General features: G+C 36.8%; 1 protein-coding gene and 1 long non-coding RNA gene across 3 annotated transcripts in view; both read left to right on the forward strand.

The window, feature by feature from the left end:
* The window catches only part of COMMD10 (COMM domain containing 10), a 213,141-nt gene extending 204,450 nt beyond the window's left edge, over positions 1-8,691 (forward strand). For both annotated transcript variants that reach the window (XM_017502039.2, XM_017502042.2), the window contains 2 exons: positions 6,922-6,981; positions 7,856-8,691. In XM_017502039.2, the coding sequence (XP_017357528.1) occupies positions 6,922-6,981; positions 7,856-7,894 (99 nt within the window). In that variant the 3' untranslated portion in view covers positions 7,895-8,691. The remainder of the gene's footprint in view (positions 1-6,921; positions 6,982-7,855) is intronic.
* A 6,274-nt stretch (positions 8,692-14,965) lies between these two features.
* On the forward strand, positions 14,966-15,966 carry LOC108285044. The gene is made up of 2 exons (XR_001817427.2): positions 14,966-15,402; positions 15,927-15,966. It is a non-coding gene; the product is annotated as an uncharacterized LOC108285044 (long non-coding RNA).
* Positions 15,967-19,489: the final 3,523 nt, after the last annotated feature.

Here is a 19,489-nt window from a genome sequence, read left to right on the forward strand (position 1 = left end):
TTGAGACAGAGTTTTGCTCTTTTTGCGCAGGCTGGAGTGCAATGCTGTGATCTCTGCCAATTGCAACCTCCACCTCCCTGGTTCAAGCAATTCTCCTGCCTCAGCCTCCCAAGTAACTGGGATTACAGGCATGTGCCACTGCACCTGACTAATTTTGTATTTTTAGTAGAGATGGGATTTTTCCATGTTGATCAGGCTGGTCTTGAACTTTTGATCTCAGGTGATCCGCCCACCTCAGCCTCACAAAAAGCTACCAAACTCTTAGTTGTGCTCTATACTCCTTCCTTGATATGTTCATGATATCTTGGAAAGAGATTTAAATTTAAAATTTCTGGACTCCTTGGGATTGCATGTCAAAACATGCTAATGTGGGGCGGGGTGATCCTTAGCCTACCAGCCCTTTCCTTTATATCCTGCACATCTAAGCTTCATTCTTATATCCCCAAAAAACTGCTCTGGGTCACCCCTTGGGAAACTATGAAGTATTTACTGTCTTCATATAGACATGAAACACTTACCACTGCTATATTTCTCGTGGTCTTCTCTAAGTCATTATGGATTGAAAAAGAAATGGCAGTGATTCGACAGACATAAGTCAGATGCTTTTCTGAGTCATTTCAAATGATTATGTGTTTTTCCACCTTTATTCTGTTAATATAGTGTGTTACACTACTCAGTTTTCCTATGGTGAACCGTGCTTGCATTGTAGAAATAAATACCACTTGTATAATGATATTTATTATACCATGGTGTATAAGCCTTTTAATGTGCTCTTGACTTTAGTTTAATTTAGTGTTTTCTTGAGGATTTTTACATCAATACTTACCAAGGATATTGGTCTGTAGTTTTCTTGTACTGTCTTTCTCTGGCTTTGGAACCAGGGTAATACTGGCCTCATTAGAATGAGCTTGGAAGTATCTCCTCTTTTACAAGTTTTTGGAAGAGTTTCAGGACAATGGATGTTAATTCTTTAAATGTTTGGTAGAATTTCCCAGTGAAGTCATCTGGTCCTGGGCATTTCTTTGTTGGGGGTTTTTGAATATTGATTCAATTTCCTTATTCATTATTGATCTGTTCATATTTTGTATTTCTTCATGATTTAGTCTTAATAGGTTGTTTCTAGAAATTTATCCATCTTGTCTAGGTTATCCAACTTGTTAGCAAACAGTTGTTCATAGTGTTCTTTTATAACACTTTTATTTCTATGACATCCATTATAATGTCCTCTCTTTCATTTTTAATGTTAGTTATTTGTGTCTTCTCTTTTTTTCTTAATTGATCTAGCTAAGGGCTCGTCAATTTTGTTGATCTTTTTAAAAAACTAACTCTTAATTTCTTTGAATTTTTATATTGTTTTTTGATTTTCTATGTCATTTATCTCTGTTGTAATCTTTATTATTTTCTTCCTTCTGCTCACATTGGCCTTAGTTTTTTTTTGTTTGTTTTTTGGTTTTTTTTCCCCTGGTTTCTTGGGCATAAAGTTAGGTTGTTAACTTGAGATGTATATATATTTTACGTTATACATTTACAGCTATAAACTTAACCCTTTAACACTAGATTCACTGCATCCCAAAATTTGGGTATGTTGTGTTTTCATTTGTCCTAAGGTATTTCCCAGTTCCAGTTCCCCTTATGACTTATTTGGCCCATTGAATGTATAAGAATGTGTTTAGTTTCCACATATTTGCAGATTTCCCATTTTTCCTTGTGCTACTGGTTTCTAGTTTTATTCCATTTTACAATGGAACACATACAATACATGCATACAAATGACACTTTGTATAATTTCAGTCTTCTGGAATTTAAGATGTATTTTGTGGTCCAATGCATGGTCTTATCCTGGAGAATGCTCCGTGTGTACTTATCAATGTATATTCTACTATTTTTGAATGGAGTGTTCTGTATATGTCTGTTAGGTCTAATTGGTCTATAGGGTTATTCAAATTTTGTTTCCTTGTTGATTTTCTGTATAATTCTATTCATTGTTGAAAGTGGAATATTGAAGTCTCCTACTATTATTGTGTGGTTGTCAATTTCTTCAATCCTGCCAAAGCTTGTTTCATGTATTTAGGTTCATATAAATACAGTAAACCCTTGTATAATATTGTTGATAGATTCTTGGAAGCTGCATCTTTAAGCAAAACAATATACAGCAGGCTTTTGAAGAATAGCATTTTGTTCAATGTTATTTTGTCATAATGTTGAGGGAAAAATGACTTTGTTGTCATTTTACTTAAAGTCGCAGTTTTCAAAAACTTATACAACATTAAGTGAGAACTTACTGTATTTATACACTAAAGCTATGAAGTTTGGTGCATAAATATTTTTAACTGTTATATTTTCCTGGTAAATTGACACTTTTATTATTATATAATGTGTTTCTTTGTGTCTTGTAATGGTTTTTTATTTAAAGTATATTTTGTCTGATTTTAGTTGTAGCCACTTCTGGTCTCTTTTGTTATCATTTACATGGAATATCTTTTTCTAACCTTTCACTTTCAGCCTATGTATATTGTTAGATCTAAAGTATGTCTCTTGTAGACAGTGTATGGTTGGAATATGTTATTTTATCCAGTCAACCAGTCTATGTCTTTTGATTGGGGAATTTAATCCATTTACATTTAAAGTAATTACTGATAGAGAAGAACTTACTATTGCCATTTTGTTAGTTGCTTTCTGTGTCTTCACTGTCTTCCTTTGTGTTTCATTGATTTTTTTTTTTCTAGTAGTATGCTTTCTCACTTCCTTTTGTTTGTATTCTGTAGATATTTCCTTTGTGGTTACCATTGCAAATCCATAAAACATCTCAAAGTTATAGCATTCTATTTCAAAATGATAACAATGTAACTTTAATCACATACAAACACTTTCTCCTTTACCGCTCCACTTCCCCCTTTTTTTATTGATGTTACAAATTACATTTCTATGGGTTACATATACATTAACATGGATTTATGGGGTTTTTTGGGTTTTTGGGGGAGTTTTTTTTTAATTTAAATTCCACATTCTAAATTTACAGTAGCACCTATTACTATATTTTTCCATTTATTTACCTTTGTTGGAGAATGTAATATTTTTGTACAGCTTTGTGTTGTTGCCTGCTGTCCTTTCATTTCAACTTAAAGGACTTCCTTTAGCATTTTTTACAGAGCAGCTCCAGGTAATGAACTCCCGTGGCTTTTCTTTATCTGGGAAAGGCTTAATTTCTCCTTCACTTTTGAAGAACTGTTTTGCCAGATACAGTATTCCTGATTAATAGTTTTTGGTTTTGGTTTTGTTTCCCTGTCAGCACTTTGAGTATATCATCCTACTCCTTTCTGGCCTTCAAAGTTTCTGCTGAGAAATTTGCTGATAATCTCATGGAAGCTTCCTCATATGTGATAAATCACTTTTCTCTTGCTGCTGTTAAGCTTCTATCTTGGCTCACCCCTGTAATCCCAGCACTTTGGGAGGCCAAGGCAGGCAGATCATAAGGTCAAGAGGTCAAGACCATGCTGGCCAACATGGTGAAATCCCTTTTCTACTAAAAATACAAAAATTAGCTGGGTATGGTGGCACATACCTGTAATCCCAGCTACTCAGGAGGCTGAAGCAGGAGAATTGCTTGAACCTGGGAGGCGGAGGTTGCAGTGAGCCAAGATCATGCCATGCATTCCAGCCTGGGCGATGGAGTGAGACTTTGTCTCAAAAAAAATAAAAAAGATTTCTATCTTTGACTTTACACAGTTTGACTATTATGTGTCTTAGTATGGTTCTTTCTGGATTTTCATACTTGGAGTTCTTTGAATTTCTTGATCTGTATGTACATTTCTGTTCACAGATTGGGGGAGTTTTCAGCCGTTTTTCTTCAGATAAGCTCTCTTATTTTTTCTCTCTTACTTTCCATTCTGGAATACCCATAATGCATATGTGGACCTGCTTGGTATTGTCCTAAATCCCTTATGATCTCATCACATTTCTTCCTTCTTTTTTCTCCTCTGCTCAGTGATTTTAGATAACTTGTCTGCAAGTTCACTGATTCTTCATTCTGTCTAAGTCTGTTGTTGAATACCACTAATAAACTTTTCAGTTCAGTTACTGTATTTTTCAGCTCGAGGATTTCTGTTTGGTTATTTTTTATAGCTTCTGTGTTTTTGTTGATATTCTCATATTGTTCATATATCATTTTCCTGATTTTATTTAGTTGCCTGTGTTCATTCTCTCTCTCTCTCTCTCTCTCTCTCTCTCTCTCTCTCTCTCTCTCTGTCTCTTTTGACAGTCTGTCTCACTTATCACCCAGGCTGGAGTGCAGTGTCGCGATCTTGGCTTACTGCAACCTCTGCCTCCTGGGTTCAAGCGATTGTCCTGCCTCAACCTCCCAAGTAGCTGGGATTAAAGGTGCACACCACCATGCCTGGCTAATTTTTGTATTTTTAGTAGAGGTGGGGTTTCCCCATGTTGGCCAGGCTGGCCTCAAACTCCTGACCTCAAGTAATCCACCCACCTCCGCCTCCCAAAGTGCTGGGATTATAGATGTGAGCAACCACTCCTGTCTCTCTTTTAGCTCATTGATATCCCTATAACAGTTATTTTAAATTCTCTGTCAGGTATCTTATAGATCTTTGTTTCTTTAGGGTAAGTTTCCAGAGTTTTATTTTGTTCCTTTGATTAGGCCATATTTCCCTACTGCTTTGTATGCTTTTTGATTTTTGCTGGCCATTTTGAAAGACAACTACCTCCTCCAGTCTTTGCATACTGGGTTTGTGCAGGGGAAGACCTTTACTAATCAGCCCACCTGGGAGTTCTAGGGTCTCTCAAATGTTTTCTGATATCTTACTACCTCTGGCACCTGCCTGTGGAACTGCAGCTCTAATGTGTCTCTCACCTCTGTTTTCAGTGCCTTCCAAATGGTTGTGCTGGGCCTGCGGGTGCCCTTCTTTAAGTGAGGCAGAAATTAGTTCCTTGGGAATTTCCCAGAAAGCCAGAATGTTGGATGTATGGTTCATTCTTTGGTTTCTGTCCTGAGGGAGGAGCTCTGGTATGGGAGGTGGTGGATTCTTCCTGTTTGCTCCACTATTTCACATGCATGCATGGATGCACTGCACACTGTGAAATTTCCTACCACTTTCATTGGAATTTCTTCTTGGTTTTACAATGGCATGGGTGCTGTAGCTTCTCAACTGGTCTCTAAAGTTCTCACAGAGGTATTCTGATCCATGTATTGTTAACTTGGTATCTTAGTGGTAGAAAGAGGGCCTATAGCTTCCTAGTCTACCACTATAGGTGGTGTTCTTTTAAGAAGTGTGTTTTAAAGTTATATTTCTTCTCTTTCCTCAGTGTAACATTTTAGGAAACATCACCTTAAAGCAAAGCAAAATATAGAAAACAAGAACCTGGCTTGACTGCTACCTTTAGGGGTAACATTAAATCAGTTGTTCACATACAGATTCAGCCTTCATTACCTCCTATCTTTTTGGATAGAGGTGAGAGTAATGAACTTGCCTTGCTTTTCTCAGAATTTTAGGGTAAACCTAGGCTCATCATCCTTCCTTAACTGCTAGGAGGACATATAATATGTCTAGATAATGCTGATTAAATCTTTGGAGCTTTAATGATATGTGACAATTAGCCAATGAATTTTTCTAATACAGTGCGAAAACTTCATGGTTTTATATCATTCCTAAAGGAAGAAGCTTTAAAGTAGATGTACTTCTTTATTCATTTTAAATCTTAAGTACTTAGATAGACATATGAGAGAAAATGAAGAAGTGTGGAAATTTGATCCTTTACACTTACCTTCATGAAGAGTGAGATGTGTTTTTTGAACATAGCCCAATTGACTCTTCTGGAATTAGTTGCAGATAACTTGGTTTGAAATGTTGGCTTTGTAAATAGAAATGGAAGTCATTAAAACAGATAAACAAAAGTGAACATAGAAACTGGGAACTAGAATTAATAGTATGTTGGAAATGACCAGCAATTAATTATGTGGCTCAATTTTGCATCAGTTTTCTACTTTAGTTCATGATGCCCATTTTATGTCATGCGATTACAGTAGTGTGATCAGAGCAGTTAGCCTATTCTTAGCATTCTCTCCTCATTAACTTTCACTTCTCCAGAGGCACCTTGAGTGAAATAAATACATTTGAGTAGTCTTTAGCAACTAGTTTGAGTTGTTTTCTCAGTGTACAGAATCAACCAAAAAAGTAGGTGGGATTGAGTTGAGTTGGGTTTAATTTAATATACTTTACTACAGCATCATACATACATACATACATACACACACACACATACATACATACATACACACATACACACACAATATTACTAAGCATCTATAGCACCCATAAAGGATTCTCTAATGTATGTGAAGTGAAAGGAAAGAGTGTGTTTAAGTCCTGGCTTTGAAACTGTTGTGTTAATTGTGAACTTTTGCTGAGTCTGTACATTCAAGAAGGTAATACTCAGCATGTTAAGATCACAACTGCTAGATTAGTGCTTGAAGGCAGTAGCTGTGCTGATGTGAGGCATTAATGGCTGGATGAGCTCAATCAGATATGCTGCATCCAGTGTCTTTGTGTAATGATATTTACTAGATTTCAAACAGACTGCTGAGAAAGATGAAATATAATCTCATGTATTATCTCTGTCTTGAAAAAATTAGATAATGAAATTGTTCTCTTACTGGCATATGTTTTATTAACTTTCGTAGAGTCATCTTAAAGGACAGATGACTCGTAGAGTTGAAACATTTTGCTAAAGTAGAGTGTTATTAAATACATTTTTGAGTTCTAGGAATCATGAGATGGAGTAAAGCAGGTAAGCATTTTTTTAAAACACTCAGAGAACAATCTTATGGCATATTCTAAGGTTAGCTGGGGAGAAAAATGTGATGTAAATTGAGTTCAACTACATTCTTTTTGTTGTTTTTCTTCCTTACAGAGCCTGGAGAAAGTTCTTGTGGAATTCGGTCACAAGGAGTTGTTTGATTTCTATAACAAGGTCTGTATTTTTAAAATAATTTTTTAATATGTGGTGGTTTTTTCATATTGTTTTTTCATTTTATGAATTCTTATTCTTAAATTTCCTAAATGGAACTAAGTTCTTTAAAATTCCCTTATAAACACCTTATGTTTCACAGGAGGAAGCGTAGCAGAAATGAAGAGAATCTGAAAAACTAAATCAGGAAGAAAAAAAATAATTTTAATTAAAACAATAGGATTGTTGCTTTAATATAAAGCATTAAGTAATGAACTTTGTGATTCCTAGCCATGCTGATACTTTAAATATATATAATATCAAATACTTTAATTTCTGGGCCCAGGGGTAAAGGAAAACATGCCTTTAGAGATTTATTTTTGAGTATATTTCATGTTTCTTTCTGAAGACTGATTTTGTAATCAAGGAAAATGTACTCCCTCCACCCCCCAACTTTAAAATCTTATCAAGTAGGCAGTTCTTCTGCCCAGCCCACTGCCACTGGACCATGCATGTGGTTATCCTGTTCAGCCCACAACCACTGTACTCACACCCCAGTATGTAAGCCCCCAATAAAACCCTATGCCTCATTTAAAAAATTATCATGTAGTGATATTTTAAACTGAAACAGCTGAAGATACTTAAAACAGCAGTATTAAGAAATCTTCTTGGAAATTTTGAAAACTTAAATTTTCAAACATGAATTCTAATATCTTCACATAAAAAGAAAAATATTCTAAGTGGTAATTTTATTGCTGTGTGAATTGATTTAATATTCATAGTTACCAAAGCCATTTTTTCCTTTCTATTTGCATGTTTCTAAATAATACTTGTTATGAGTTTCACTTCCTTCACTAATGTCTTTTTTTTTTTTTTTTTTTTTTGTCTTTGTAAATAGCTAGAGACTATACAAGCACAGCTGGATTCCCTTACATGATGTTTTCGAAGACTGTTTTTTTCATCATGCTCCTGCCACCTCATTATTTTGCATTGAAGATAGATTGCCAGGTTGTGTTTTCTGAAGGATTCAGTGGCTTGCTTTTTGTAAATTATATGGCTTATCACTTCTTAGACAAATAACAACTAAGAGAGATCATTGTTAAGAGTACTGAGATTCTAATATACTTTCTTTAGTTCTGTGAGCCAACAGTAATTATTAAGAACAAGAACACTTTCACTTTAAAAGAAGCAGAAGTGAATACCATATTGTTTTTACTGTCGTAGTGTTGCTTTCTTGCCTGTGCTGCTTAGTTTTCACCTGCTTGATGATACCATAATGTATCAAGGAGGGTCCATGGATACGAGTTAAGATGTGTACCTTAGTAGAATACAGAGCTTTGGTGATTACATGAATAAAATTAAGAAAATAGCCACCTACAATCAAATACACTATGGCATTTTTATTTGAATATGGTGAGTATATTTTGCTTTGGAAATAATATAGGAAAAATGTAAAATAGTAGCATGGTATCAGTTAATTCCAGTCTGAGCTTCTCTGTCAACTTCAATTTCTCTCTGAGTTTAATGATTTAGTAATAGTCCAGATTTTGTGTGTTTTTCTTTATACTGCAAATTAATAATGATTCACTTTATACTTTTGGAGACAGAATCAGGTCTTGAATAAAATAATTGTAATGAGTGCTAAATGGGCGTCATTATTCAAATCAGATACCTTTTATATTCTCTTTCTAGAAATATGTTAATTTCTGTCAATAAAATTTTTGTGTCTTAGGACTAGTTGAAGTACGCATTATTTTTATTTTACACTTTTATAGTATATTTTATGCCACGAATATATGTAAATAAATACAGTTGCCTGTAATAAAAATGAATTTTTTATTAATGAAATATCTATCTTGTTTCCAAAAAGAGATTCAAACATGACTTTCTTCACACGAAGAAATTTGATTTCAGAAATGTCCTATATTTAAATAAGCAAAGCTATTGAAATTGAAGCACATTTCTTATTTGAAGTATCTGGGTACTACAACTGTTAAATGTCTCTCACATATTCAGTATGTGGAATTTATACCCACACTTGTTTGTATATGTATTTGTAAGCTATTGGTTAGAAGAAGTGAGAATTTGGATTATTTCAGAACGCAGCTATTACAGTTTTCCATAGCTGATTGATTTTAAAAGTTTTTAAACTCAAACTTTCATTGGTAGAATATCTGGAAGGCATGTTCGTAATGTAATGGGATTTGTTTTTACATGTGGCTTGTAGGATCTCTCCTGCTTTTTAAATGCTCTATTTTGCCAGTTCCCAGAGGGAACTACCTGAGGTCCTAGAGGTACTATAAGCATTTTAGTAAACATCCTTACAGACTTTTTCTCATGTACATATAAATATACATCATCCCAAGTCGAATTTGATAGGCCTTCTTGACAGTAGCCATATAGATAAGTAGAAGTTTTCATCGGTTTAGTAGCCAAACTGAAATCTCAATGTAGGTATCTAAGTTAAATATGGCTAGCAATGAAGTTTTCTGAAAGTCATTTCGTTATATGCACCCTAGAAGAATTAGCTTTATATTCCCTTATGAGTATCTCTAAACATATGTAAAAATATAGCAAATAATATTCTTTCCATTAGTCTAGTTCAACAAAGTCTGACTCAGAAACACTAAAGAAAGGGCAAGTAGGTCTAATACCAACTAAGAAGATAATTATTTCTGAAATACATTTAGTTGAAGATTATTTCTTTCTTAAGACGTTACTGTTGTTATGATACACAAATCAAAGAACATATGGGATTTTCAAAAAGTATTAAGTGCATGTTGCCTTTTTATAAAAATAAGATGAATGAGGAGATTAGTGGAGCCTGGAACTGCAATCTTGGAAAATAAATTTACTGTATGTCTTTGATGAGTGTGTGACATGAGGACTGAATAGAAATAGAATTGCTTGTTAGAAAAAGGAACTAATTTTGTATCTGTTACAAATTATATTTGTATTTCTTCTCTAATTATAAATTATCATGATTATTTTTATTTAGGAAATACCAAAAAATCATAAAGAACAAATCTAAACTTATAGAATCCTATCATCCAAGAATGGCCATTAATGACTGTTTGATAGATTTTATTACAGTTTTTTTCTATCCATTTATCTTTCTTGTTCACTTTTTCTTCTTTCCTAACAAATTGAAGTAATGCCATGAATTGTTTCATGCTTTGCTTTATGTAGCCTAACAGCATGAGCATTTTTCTTATCTTTATTGCCCAAACATAATTTTAATGTATATTAAATAGTTGATCATTTGAATGAGCTATACTTTATATACTTTGTATTTCTCAAAATAATTTCTCCAAGTTTGGGGACATGTAGATTATTCTAATTTTTGAACATAAGGAACTGACTGATAAATATAATTATACATAAACCATAGACCACATCTCTCATGATGTTGGTATAGATTCCTAGAAGTAGAGTTGCTGTGTCGAAAGTAAAAAGATTTATTTTTATCTTTAATAGGATTTTCATTATTTAAAAAAAATAAAAAAATAAAAACAAGAAACGAGTCCAGGCGTGGTGGCTCATGACTGTCATCTCAACACTTTGGGAGGCTGAGGCAGGAGATCATCTGAGCCCAGGAGTTTGAGAACAGCCTGGGCAACATGGCAAGGCTTTATTTCTACAAAAAACAGAAAAATTTTCCAGGCTTGGTGGTGCATGCCTGTTGTCGCAGCTACTCAGGAGGCTGAGGTAGGAGGATCACCTGAGCCTGGAGGATTCAGGCTACAAAGTCATTCTGTCACCCCACTGCACTTCAGCCTGGGTGACAGAATGAGACCTTGTTGTGTGTGTGTGTGTGTGTGTGTGTGTGTGTGTGTGTGTGTGTGTGTGTAGTTGCCCATTAAAACAAAACAGAAAGTTGTTCCATTTTGCCATCTCACCTCCTGGAAGTACCTACCTAATACTGCAAACATTTGTTGAGTGCAGTGGCTCATGTCTGTAATCCAGCACTTAGGGAGGCTGAGGTGGGCAGACTGCTTGAGCCTAGGAGTTTGAGACCAGGATGGGCAACATAGTGAGTCCTGTCTCTACAAAAATAAAATAAAATGCCCAGGTGTGGTGGCATGCACCTGTGGTCCCAGCTACTTGAGAGGCTGAGGCAGAAGAACTGCTTGAGCCAGGCAATTGAGGCTATAGTGAGCCATCATCACACCACTGCCCTCTGGCATGCACAGCAGAGCAAAAACCCATCTCAAACAAAAAACCAGATATCTTATAATACAAGTACACACACCTCTTGTGTATTTTCAATAATATATTTACATTTATTTCAAGACCTTTGATATATATTGCTTAATTTTTTCTCCAAAGGATTGTATCAATTTGTACTCCCACAAACAGTGAATGAAAACCTACTTGCCTCAAGCCCCTTTTTCCTTCTATACATTTCACCCTCAGCATTCTTTATAACCTGGGATTAATGGAAGAGTGTGGGTTTAGAGTGGGCTGGAGATGGGACATGCTGAGATATGTCATGTTGATAATTCCAGGAGGATTGAAAAGGAAATCTCTTTAAAAATCAGCAAATACAAGAGGCAGGAACTCAGTATTTAAGTGTAAGGGCTTCAAAGTCAAGCATTTATTTATTCAACAAGTATTCACAGATGAGTATGGTGAATATGGTGGCAGGAACTGTGTATGCTAGGTTACCATGTTAACAGTGATGGACAAAATAAACATAGTTCTTGGCTTCTTGAAATGCAATGTGTTAGTCAAAAGTAAATAAATATGGAATAAATGAACAAATATGGGACAAAATATAATTGGATTTTATTCAGAAAATATTCAAGATGGGACCAAACTTAGATTGGGGCATCAAGGAAGGATTCTCTGAGGAGTGAGATTTGAGCTGAGTCCAATATGTTGAGTTAAGATGGCACAGTAGTAGAATAGAGTGACAGGCATTCCATGCAACATCTCCAAGGATGGGAAAGGCTTAGCACATTTCAGGAACCAAAAGATCAGTGTGGCTAGAGTGTAGTGAACAAATGGCATAGTGGAGTGCACTGTAATTAGAGAGGTAGACAGGGAGCCATTCTTTTACCAAGTTTTCATTTTTACCACCAAAATGAATTGCAAACATTTCTCCAGGGCACTACTCTGTCCAAGCCACCATCAACTTTGCCCTGGACCCACCTTGCTTCCACTCTAGCCCTCCTCCAGTCCAGTGTTTGTACAGAGCTAATTTTTTAAAAACATTGGTCCTATTTATTATACCATGTCCCTGCCTAAAACTCTTCAAAGGATCTCATTACACATTAAGTAAAATTTCATGATCTGTTCCTCAGGACAGTGAAAAGATTATATCCTAGTTGTTCTACTTTGTGTGTGTGTGTGTGTTAAGCAAGTTACTTAATTTGTAAAAATTCACTTTCCTTTGTAATAGGAATAATAATCTAAATAACAGTGTTTCGAAGATTAAGTGAAATTCGTGTTAAACGTTTAGCATAATTCTTGAATATCAATCATATAATAAGCATTAGCTGACATTTTTATAATCACTAAGAAAATAACCAGGCTTTCTGTTGTAATTTTTCCAGGTGAAGTTTGAATTAGTTAAAATTGTAGAAAGCTTACTATGAAGCCCCTTCACTTTAAACTTATTTGGCATTCTAATAACTCCATCTTACAATCACTGGATTCTAACACAATGCCAATTCTGCTTTTATTTTTTATTAAGAAAATGAAGGACATGTATTACGGGACCAGAATGAAAAAAATATTTTTTTTCTGAGTACTTTCCACATGGACCTTTTAGGCTCTGAGAAATCTTTTTTTCTACTCAATGAACTTTGATTTCTTCTTATCTTAAATAATGCCATCTACACTTTATTCATTATACCAAGGGTGAGCAAATGATGGACATGACCTACTACTTGTTTTCGTAAATAAAGATTTATAGGAACACAGCTGTCATGCCACCAAACTCACTCTTAAGACTTTTTTCCTTCTTTTCTTTGAGGAAATAATACCATGTTATCCCAGCACTTCAGGAGGCCAAAGCGGGAAGATCACAAGGTCAGGAGTTCAAGACCAGCCTGACCAACATGGTCTCTACTAAAAATACAAAAATTAGCTGGGTGTGGTGGCATGTGCATGTAATCCCAGATACTCAGGAAGCTGAGGCAGGAGAATCACTTGAACCTGGAAGGCAGAGGTTGCAGTGAGCAGAGATCACACCATTGCACTCCAGCCTGGGCAACAGAGTGAGACTCTCTCAAAAAAAAAAAAACAAACAACAACAACAAAAAACATAAGAGAGACTGGGTAGGGCCACATGGCAAGGAACTGAGGGTGACCTGTAGGGGCTGCGGGAGAACAACAGCCAGCAAGAAATTGAGGCCCTTAGCCTTGTAGCCCCAAGGAAATAAATTCTGCAAGCAACCTTGAATTAGCCTGGAAATGGATTTCTTTTTTTTTTTTTTTTTTTTAACCCTGTTAAGCTTCTAGAAGAGAACACAGTCCAACTGACTGTTTTATTGCAGCCTTGTGAGATTCTAAACAAAGGGCCTGTAAATCTGTTTTAGTTCTTTGTAAATTCTGGATATCAGCCCTTTGTCAGATGGGTAGATTGCAAAAAGTTTTTCCCATTCTGTTGGTTGCCGATTCACTCTAATGACTGTTTCTTTTGCCGTGCAGAAGCTGTGGAGTTTGATTAGGTCCCATTTGTCTATTTTGGCTTTTGTTGCCAATGCTTTCAGTGTTTTGGTCATGAAGCTCTTGCCTACGCCTATGTCCTGAATGGTTTTGCCTAGATTTTCTTCTAGGGTTTTTATGGTGTTAGGTCTTATGTTTAAGTCTTTAATCCATCTGGAGTTAATTTTAGTGTAAGGTGTCAGGAAGAGGTCCAGTTTCTGCTTTCTGCACATGGCTAGCCAGTTTTCACAACACCGTTTATTAAACAGGGAATCCTTTCCCCATTGCTTGTTTTTGTCAGGTTTGTCAAAGATCAGATGGTTGTAGATGTGTGGTGTTGCCTCCGAGGAGCCCATTCAAAAGTGAGCGAATGATATGAACAGACACTTTACAAAAGAAGACATACATGAGGCCAACGAACATGAAAAAATGCTCATCATCACGGGTCATTAGAGAAATGCAAATCAAAGCTACATTGAGATACCATCTCACGCCAGTTAGAATGGCAGTCATTTAAAAATCTGGAGACAACAGATGCTGGAGAGGATGTGAAGAAATAGGAACACTTTTACACTGTTGGTGGGAGTGTTAATTAGTTCAACCATTGTGGAAGACAGTGTGGTGATCCCTCAAGGACCTAGACATAGAAATTCCATTTGACCCAGCAATCCCATTACTGGGTATATATCCAAAGGATTATAAATCGTTCTCCTATAAGGACACATGCACACGACTGTTCATTGCAGCACTGTTTACAATAGCAAAGACCTGGAACCAACCCAAATGCCCATCAATGATAGACTGGACAGGGAAAATGTGGCACATATACACCATGGAAGGTTATGCAGCCATCAAAAGTGATGAGTTCATGTCCTTTGTAGGGACATGGATGAACCTGGAAACCATCATTCTCAGCAAACTGCCACAAGAACAGAAAATCAAACACCGCATGTTCTCACTCATAGGCTCATAGGTGGGTGTTGAACAGTGAGAACACACGGGCACAGGGAGGGGAGCATCACACACTGGGGTCTGTTGGGGGAAATAGGGGAGGGACAGTGGACGGTGGGGAGTTGGGGAGAGATAGCATGGGGAGAAATGCCAGATATAGGTGAAGGGGAGGAAGGCAGCAAATTATGCTGCCATGTGTGTACCTATGCAACAATCTTGCATGTTCTTCACATGTACCCCAAAACCTAAAATGCAATTTAAAAATAATAATTAAAAAATAAAAATAAATAAAGGGCCCAACTCAACTATGCTTGAACTCTACTCATGATAATTCTGAGATAACTGTGTTGTTTTAAACCTCTAACTTTGTAGTGATTTGTTATGCTGCAATAGATAACTAAAACATCCATACAAATTTGTTTACATGTAGTCTGTAGCTGACTTTGACAAACAACAGTGTTAAGTAATTGCAGCAGAGACCATATGGCCCACAAAACCTAAAACCTAGCCCTTTACAGAAAAAAAAAGCATGCAGATCCTTGCTTTATACTGTGCTTCCTAAACTGGAGCATCCCTAGAGGAATAAAGTAGTTGGTAGGGAACACAAAAAGTCATAGGATGGACGTTGTATATATTTTGACAGCATCATTTCTAGTTTTTGTCAGGCATCTAACAAGAAATTACATTTTCCATCCTCTTTTGCAGCTATTGCAACCATGGAATTAAGTGTTACTAATGAATTTTGAGTGGAAATGATCATTCATCTCCTCTTGTCTTCACTGAAACCCAGATTTGAGCTGAGTCAGCTTTGAGCAGACAAGAATGCTAATGCTTTATGAGGTAGGGAGCAACAATATAGAAGGAACCTGGGTCCCTGAATATCCGTTTAAAGCACAACTGTCTACATACCCTTGACAAATAAAACATCTTGTTTGAGCAACTATATTTGGGGTCAGTTTAGGCTATCCACAGTAGTTTTGCCTGTAGCCTAACTAATATGATGTGGTGATGTGTGCCTGTAATCCCAGCTACTCAGGAGGCTGAGGCAGGAGCATCACAGGAACGTGGCAGATGGGGCTTGCAGTGAGCCAAGATGCCGCCCTCGCCCTCAAGCCTGGGCGACAGTGCAATACTCCATCTCAGATAAAAACAACAAAAAATCAAAAACACTGTACATTCTACCCAAAATTTCAAAGGAAAAGCCAGTAATAACATTTTTTTAAAATCTGTAATGAATATAGACTTGCTGTGAGGCAAGGAGTGCAATGATTTCTCAAGATCTTTCCTCATCTATCCTTCCTTCTGAGGTTTCTAAGTTTCCTTCATGCATTACTTCTAGTCTACATTTCAAATTCTTTCTACAGTTTCAACCAGGATACACAAGGAAACCAAAAAGCTGTTCCCCAAAAAAAAAGGCTGCTTTAACACATCAACCTTGGAAGCTCCAGCATTCCTCTCCATCCCAAGAATGTGGTTATGGTTTGGCAGAGAAGCGCCATAATTTCCAGCTGATCACAGAAGATGTGACCTGTGTATTCCAGACCATGTGCTCTACTTTGCAGTCCAGCTTCTCACTCTCTTCTGTGCTGATGCAAGTAATTCTGTGAACATTGAGGTGCTTTAGAAACACTGACTGAATGAATGAACGGAGTACGTAAATAGTTTTTCTCTGCCTTTGCCCCTCTCCATTTATTTGCACAGTAGCATCTAAATTCTTAAAGTAATTGCAAGCTTAAAGTTGTGCAAGAGTAGTTTTTAAATTGCTTTAGCCAAATACACTGGAATTCTATTAGGGAATTTCTTCTAAGGAGTATCTCCTTTTATTCATCATCCAAGAGATAAACATGAGAATAAAAGCCTTAGGACCAGCTAGAGATCCAGATTTCTGCCCTCAAAAAGGCTAGAGCAGGTTCTCCCATTGCTGTGAAGAGATTTATGGTAGTCATGAAGTTGACCTACACATGATTCTGGGTACTGATGCTGCAAAGGCTGAAAACAGTTACATTCCTAGCAATTTCAGAGGTGATTTATGTGACGGGGTCAAATTAAGTGCTCCAGAGAGGCATCAACAACATTCTTATATTGAAATATGTGTTCAGTATGTATGGATTTTCTGAGCTCATTACCCAGAAGTTTTTAATTTCCTGCTGAAAAGAGTGTCTTGATTAAAGACACACACACACACACACACACACTCCTGTACATACTGCCTACAAACAGGCTTTCCTCACTGATATGGGACAATTCTGACAAAGTTTTTTTAAAAGTCTCCCTTCACATGGCACAGATTGTTCCAACTTATCACAAACGTACCAGCTGGACAAAAATCTGAAGAAGTTGACATAGATAGCACAGAATGCAGGCAAGTTAAAGAGAGCCACACAGAAAGCTGTTCAGTAACGGTTTAGTTTAATTTTAGTTTGAAATTTCTCTGTGCAACTAAGATTGTGCCCTTAAACGCAGAGCCCAATGTGAGGGATCAGTTTCTTATGATAGAGTCATGATGTATAACATCTAACATCTAGAGTGCCCTGTGAATCCTTGGAACTCAAGGTCCTCTTTGTCAGAGTTTTGGTTCTTACTGAAAAGTATGTTCTTTCCTTATGTGATCCAAAGTAACTAGAGTAGTAAAAAGAAAGTCAGTTAATTTGGATGCATTGACTTTCCAGACTTGCACGTTACCCAGTGCAGGCATTTCTCACACAGCAGGCTTGGAGAACTCTGGAGGTGGACACCTTTGCTAGATACCGCTATTAACCTCCTTCATATGTTTGGGTCAGTGATCTTGTAAAGTTCTGCTTGGCAGCCCGCATGTGTTGATAGGTGCCCTAAACTGATGGACCAGTAGAGTGTGGCCACCATCTGTGAAGTTATTTCTTCAGGCACTCAATAAGCGTTTACCCAAATGTACTGATTTTACAGTGCTGCGGTTCTGTGCTGGTTCCCAGGAAGCACCACTCCTATCTCTGATCTTTCAGGATCATTTTCCTTAAGTTAATGTCATTCCCATAAACACATTTCTACTCTTTGATCCCTTTTCTTCAGTTTATACTTTCTTTTAAATCTGTAGCCTTTGAAAACTCTTTTAATTAATGTTTGTATTTAGCTCTACAGTCTATGTAAGGAGATCTAGGGTTACAAGAGTCTGCTTGAAAAAATAGAGCTACAACAGATCGGATTTTCTTTCCATAGGATTGTATTTTTTGAAACGTTAAAAATTCTCCTATAGTTAAATATTTAAACCTTATTTCATCATTTTTCTAAGGGTTTTTACTTTAGGGTTTACTGAAGGAAGCCAAATCAATTTCATAAACTTCTCTATGTAGGATTTCAAATAGAACATTTTTATGGAGAGGGAGTGAATATGTTATGGGAGAAGAAATGCTTCTGCTACTCTGTCTACTTCCCTATTGGCCCTCTTTCTGGTTCTCCCACATCCTTTAGGGAAGAATGGTTTGCCATTCTGTTAGGTCAGTTAAAGTATTGGTTGACCATGTTTACCGATGGTCAGATCGACTGTGAAAAGACCACGCCCATGGATGGTGCTCCTCTTGGATTTCTTGCTTCTACTCCATGGGTTGGAATAGAGATAGTTCAAATGTTGAGGAGAAGCTGAGATGTGTGGGGAAGAGGGCCTGGTAGGGAGGGAGTGTCTTTCTTAGGCCTTAAGAATGAACTATATGCTCTCACCCAACCTTACCAAGCTCTGAAAAGTAATAATTGTCATTTTGTTTCCCAGTTGCTATCAGTCTTTCTGCGTGTAGCTCTTTTGGAAATGTCAACATGAGGAGTGAATGTCAGGATAAGATTTGGCCATTTGGAAGTTCTCTAGTCAGGTTCCATTAATGCAATCACAATTTCAGCCTCTGTCCTTTATAGGTCTTCTTAGCAAATGTGGCTTATTTCCAGTAGAAACATGTAGAGAGCCATAGACAAAAATATCAAAAATATTATTCATACCTTTCAACTCTCAAGTGGGCCTCGAGTAAGAGAAGAAGGCTTTGAAATCAGTGACTCTGACTCCCAAATAAGACCAACTTGACACTTCTAACCCTCCATTATAAATGAGCAAAATGTTCATCTCCCTGAAAGCAGAGGGAAGTCATTGCTGGGTCAATTTCAAAGGCTCATTGGTTACCCACCTGCCGCAATGGACCATTGAGAGTCTCTGCTCCCAATTCCTGGCATGGTGGAAATTGACCTCACATTCACCTTCCTCTGTACTTCTGAGAACTTGAACTTCAGCCTTACCCTCTAGCTCCCTAGGAAAATGAAGGTGTGGAATATGCCCTTAGTAGACTCGCTTGATTCTGCCTTTTGGCTGTTGGCTGCGTTTGTAGAAGGTAAAGAACAATAGAAAACATTGCTCCTCCCTTTCCAAACTAAACATTTACAATGCAACATAGCTAAGTAGAAAACCAATAAAAAGAGAGGATGAGATATTAACTGGTAGCTCAAGTTACCCTTCTGTGCTCCAGTAACGTGTCCAAGTGGCTTCAGGGCTATCTTTTTGCCTCCTTTTCTAAACATATTTGGTCATCTGCAAGTTGGACTGATTTGCATCATATGAAACCCATGAGATGTGCTGGAGGCATGGGAATGAATGAATGAAAGGCTTCTTCCATATGTTATTTTCACCCTGAAGTATTTAACCCATCCCAGTGTGTATCAAAAGCAGAAAAAACTGTTTCTGCAATTCCAACTTGTTTCTGCCTTAGACAATTAATTACCACCATACCTGAATCTATACGTCTTTTTTTTTCTGAACTTCATCCACAAAATGTCTTATAGGCAGTACAAACAAAAGTTTTAATTAGAATAGTGATGTTTAGCTTTAAAGAACATGCAACGTTTCAGTTCCCTGCAGGGGGCTCTGAAGTGTCCCAGGATGTGTTTCAGAGCAATTAAGCTTGTTTGCCTTTCTGCT

This window comes from Cebus imitator, unplaced genomic scaffold (genome assembly GCF_001604975.1).
Source record: "Cebus imitator isolate Cc_AM_T3 unplaced genomic scaffold, Cebus_imitator-1.0 Scaffold288, whole genome shotgun sequence".
Classification (NCBI taxonomy): Eukaryota; Metazoa; Chordata; class Mammalia; order Primates; family Cebidae; genus Cebus; species Cebus imitator.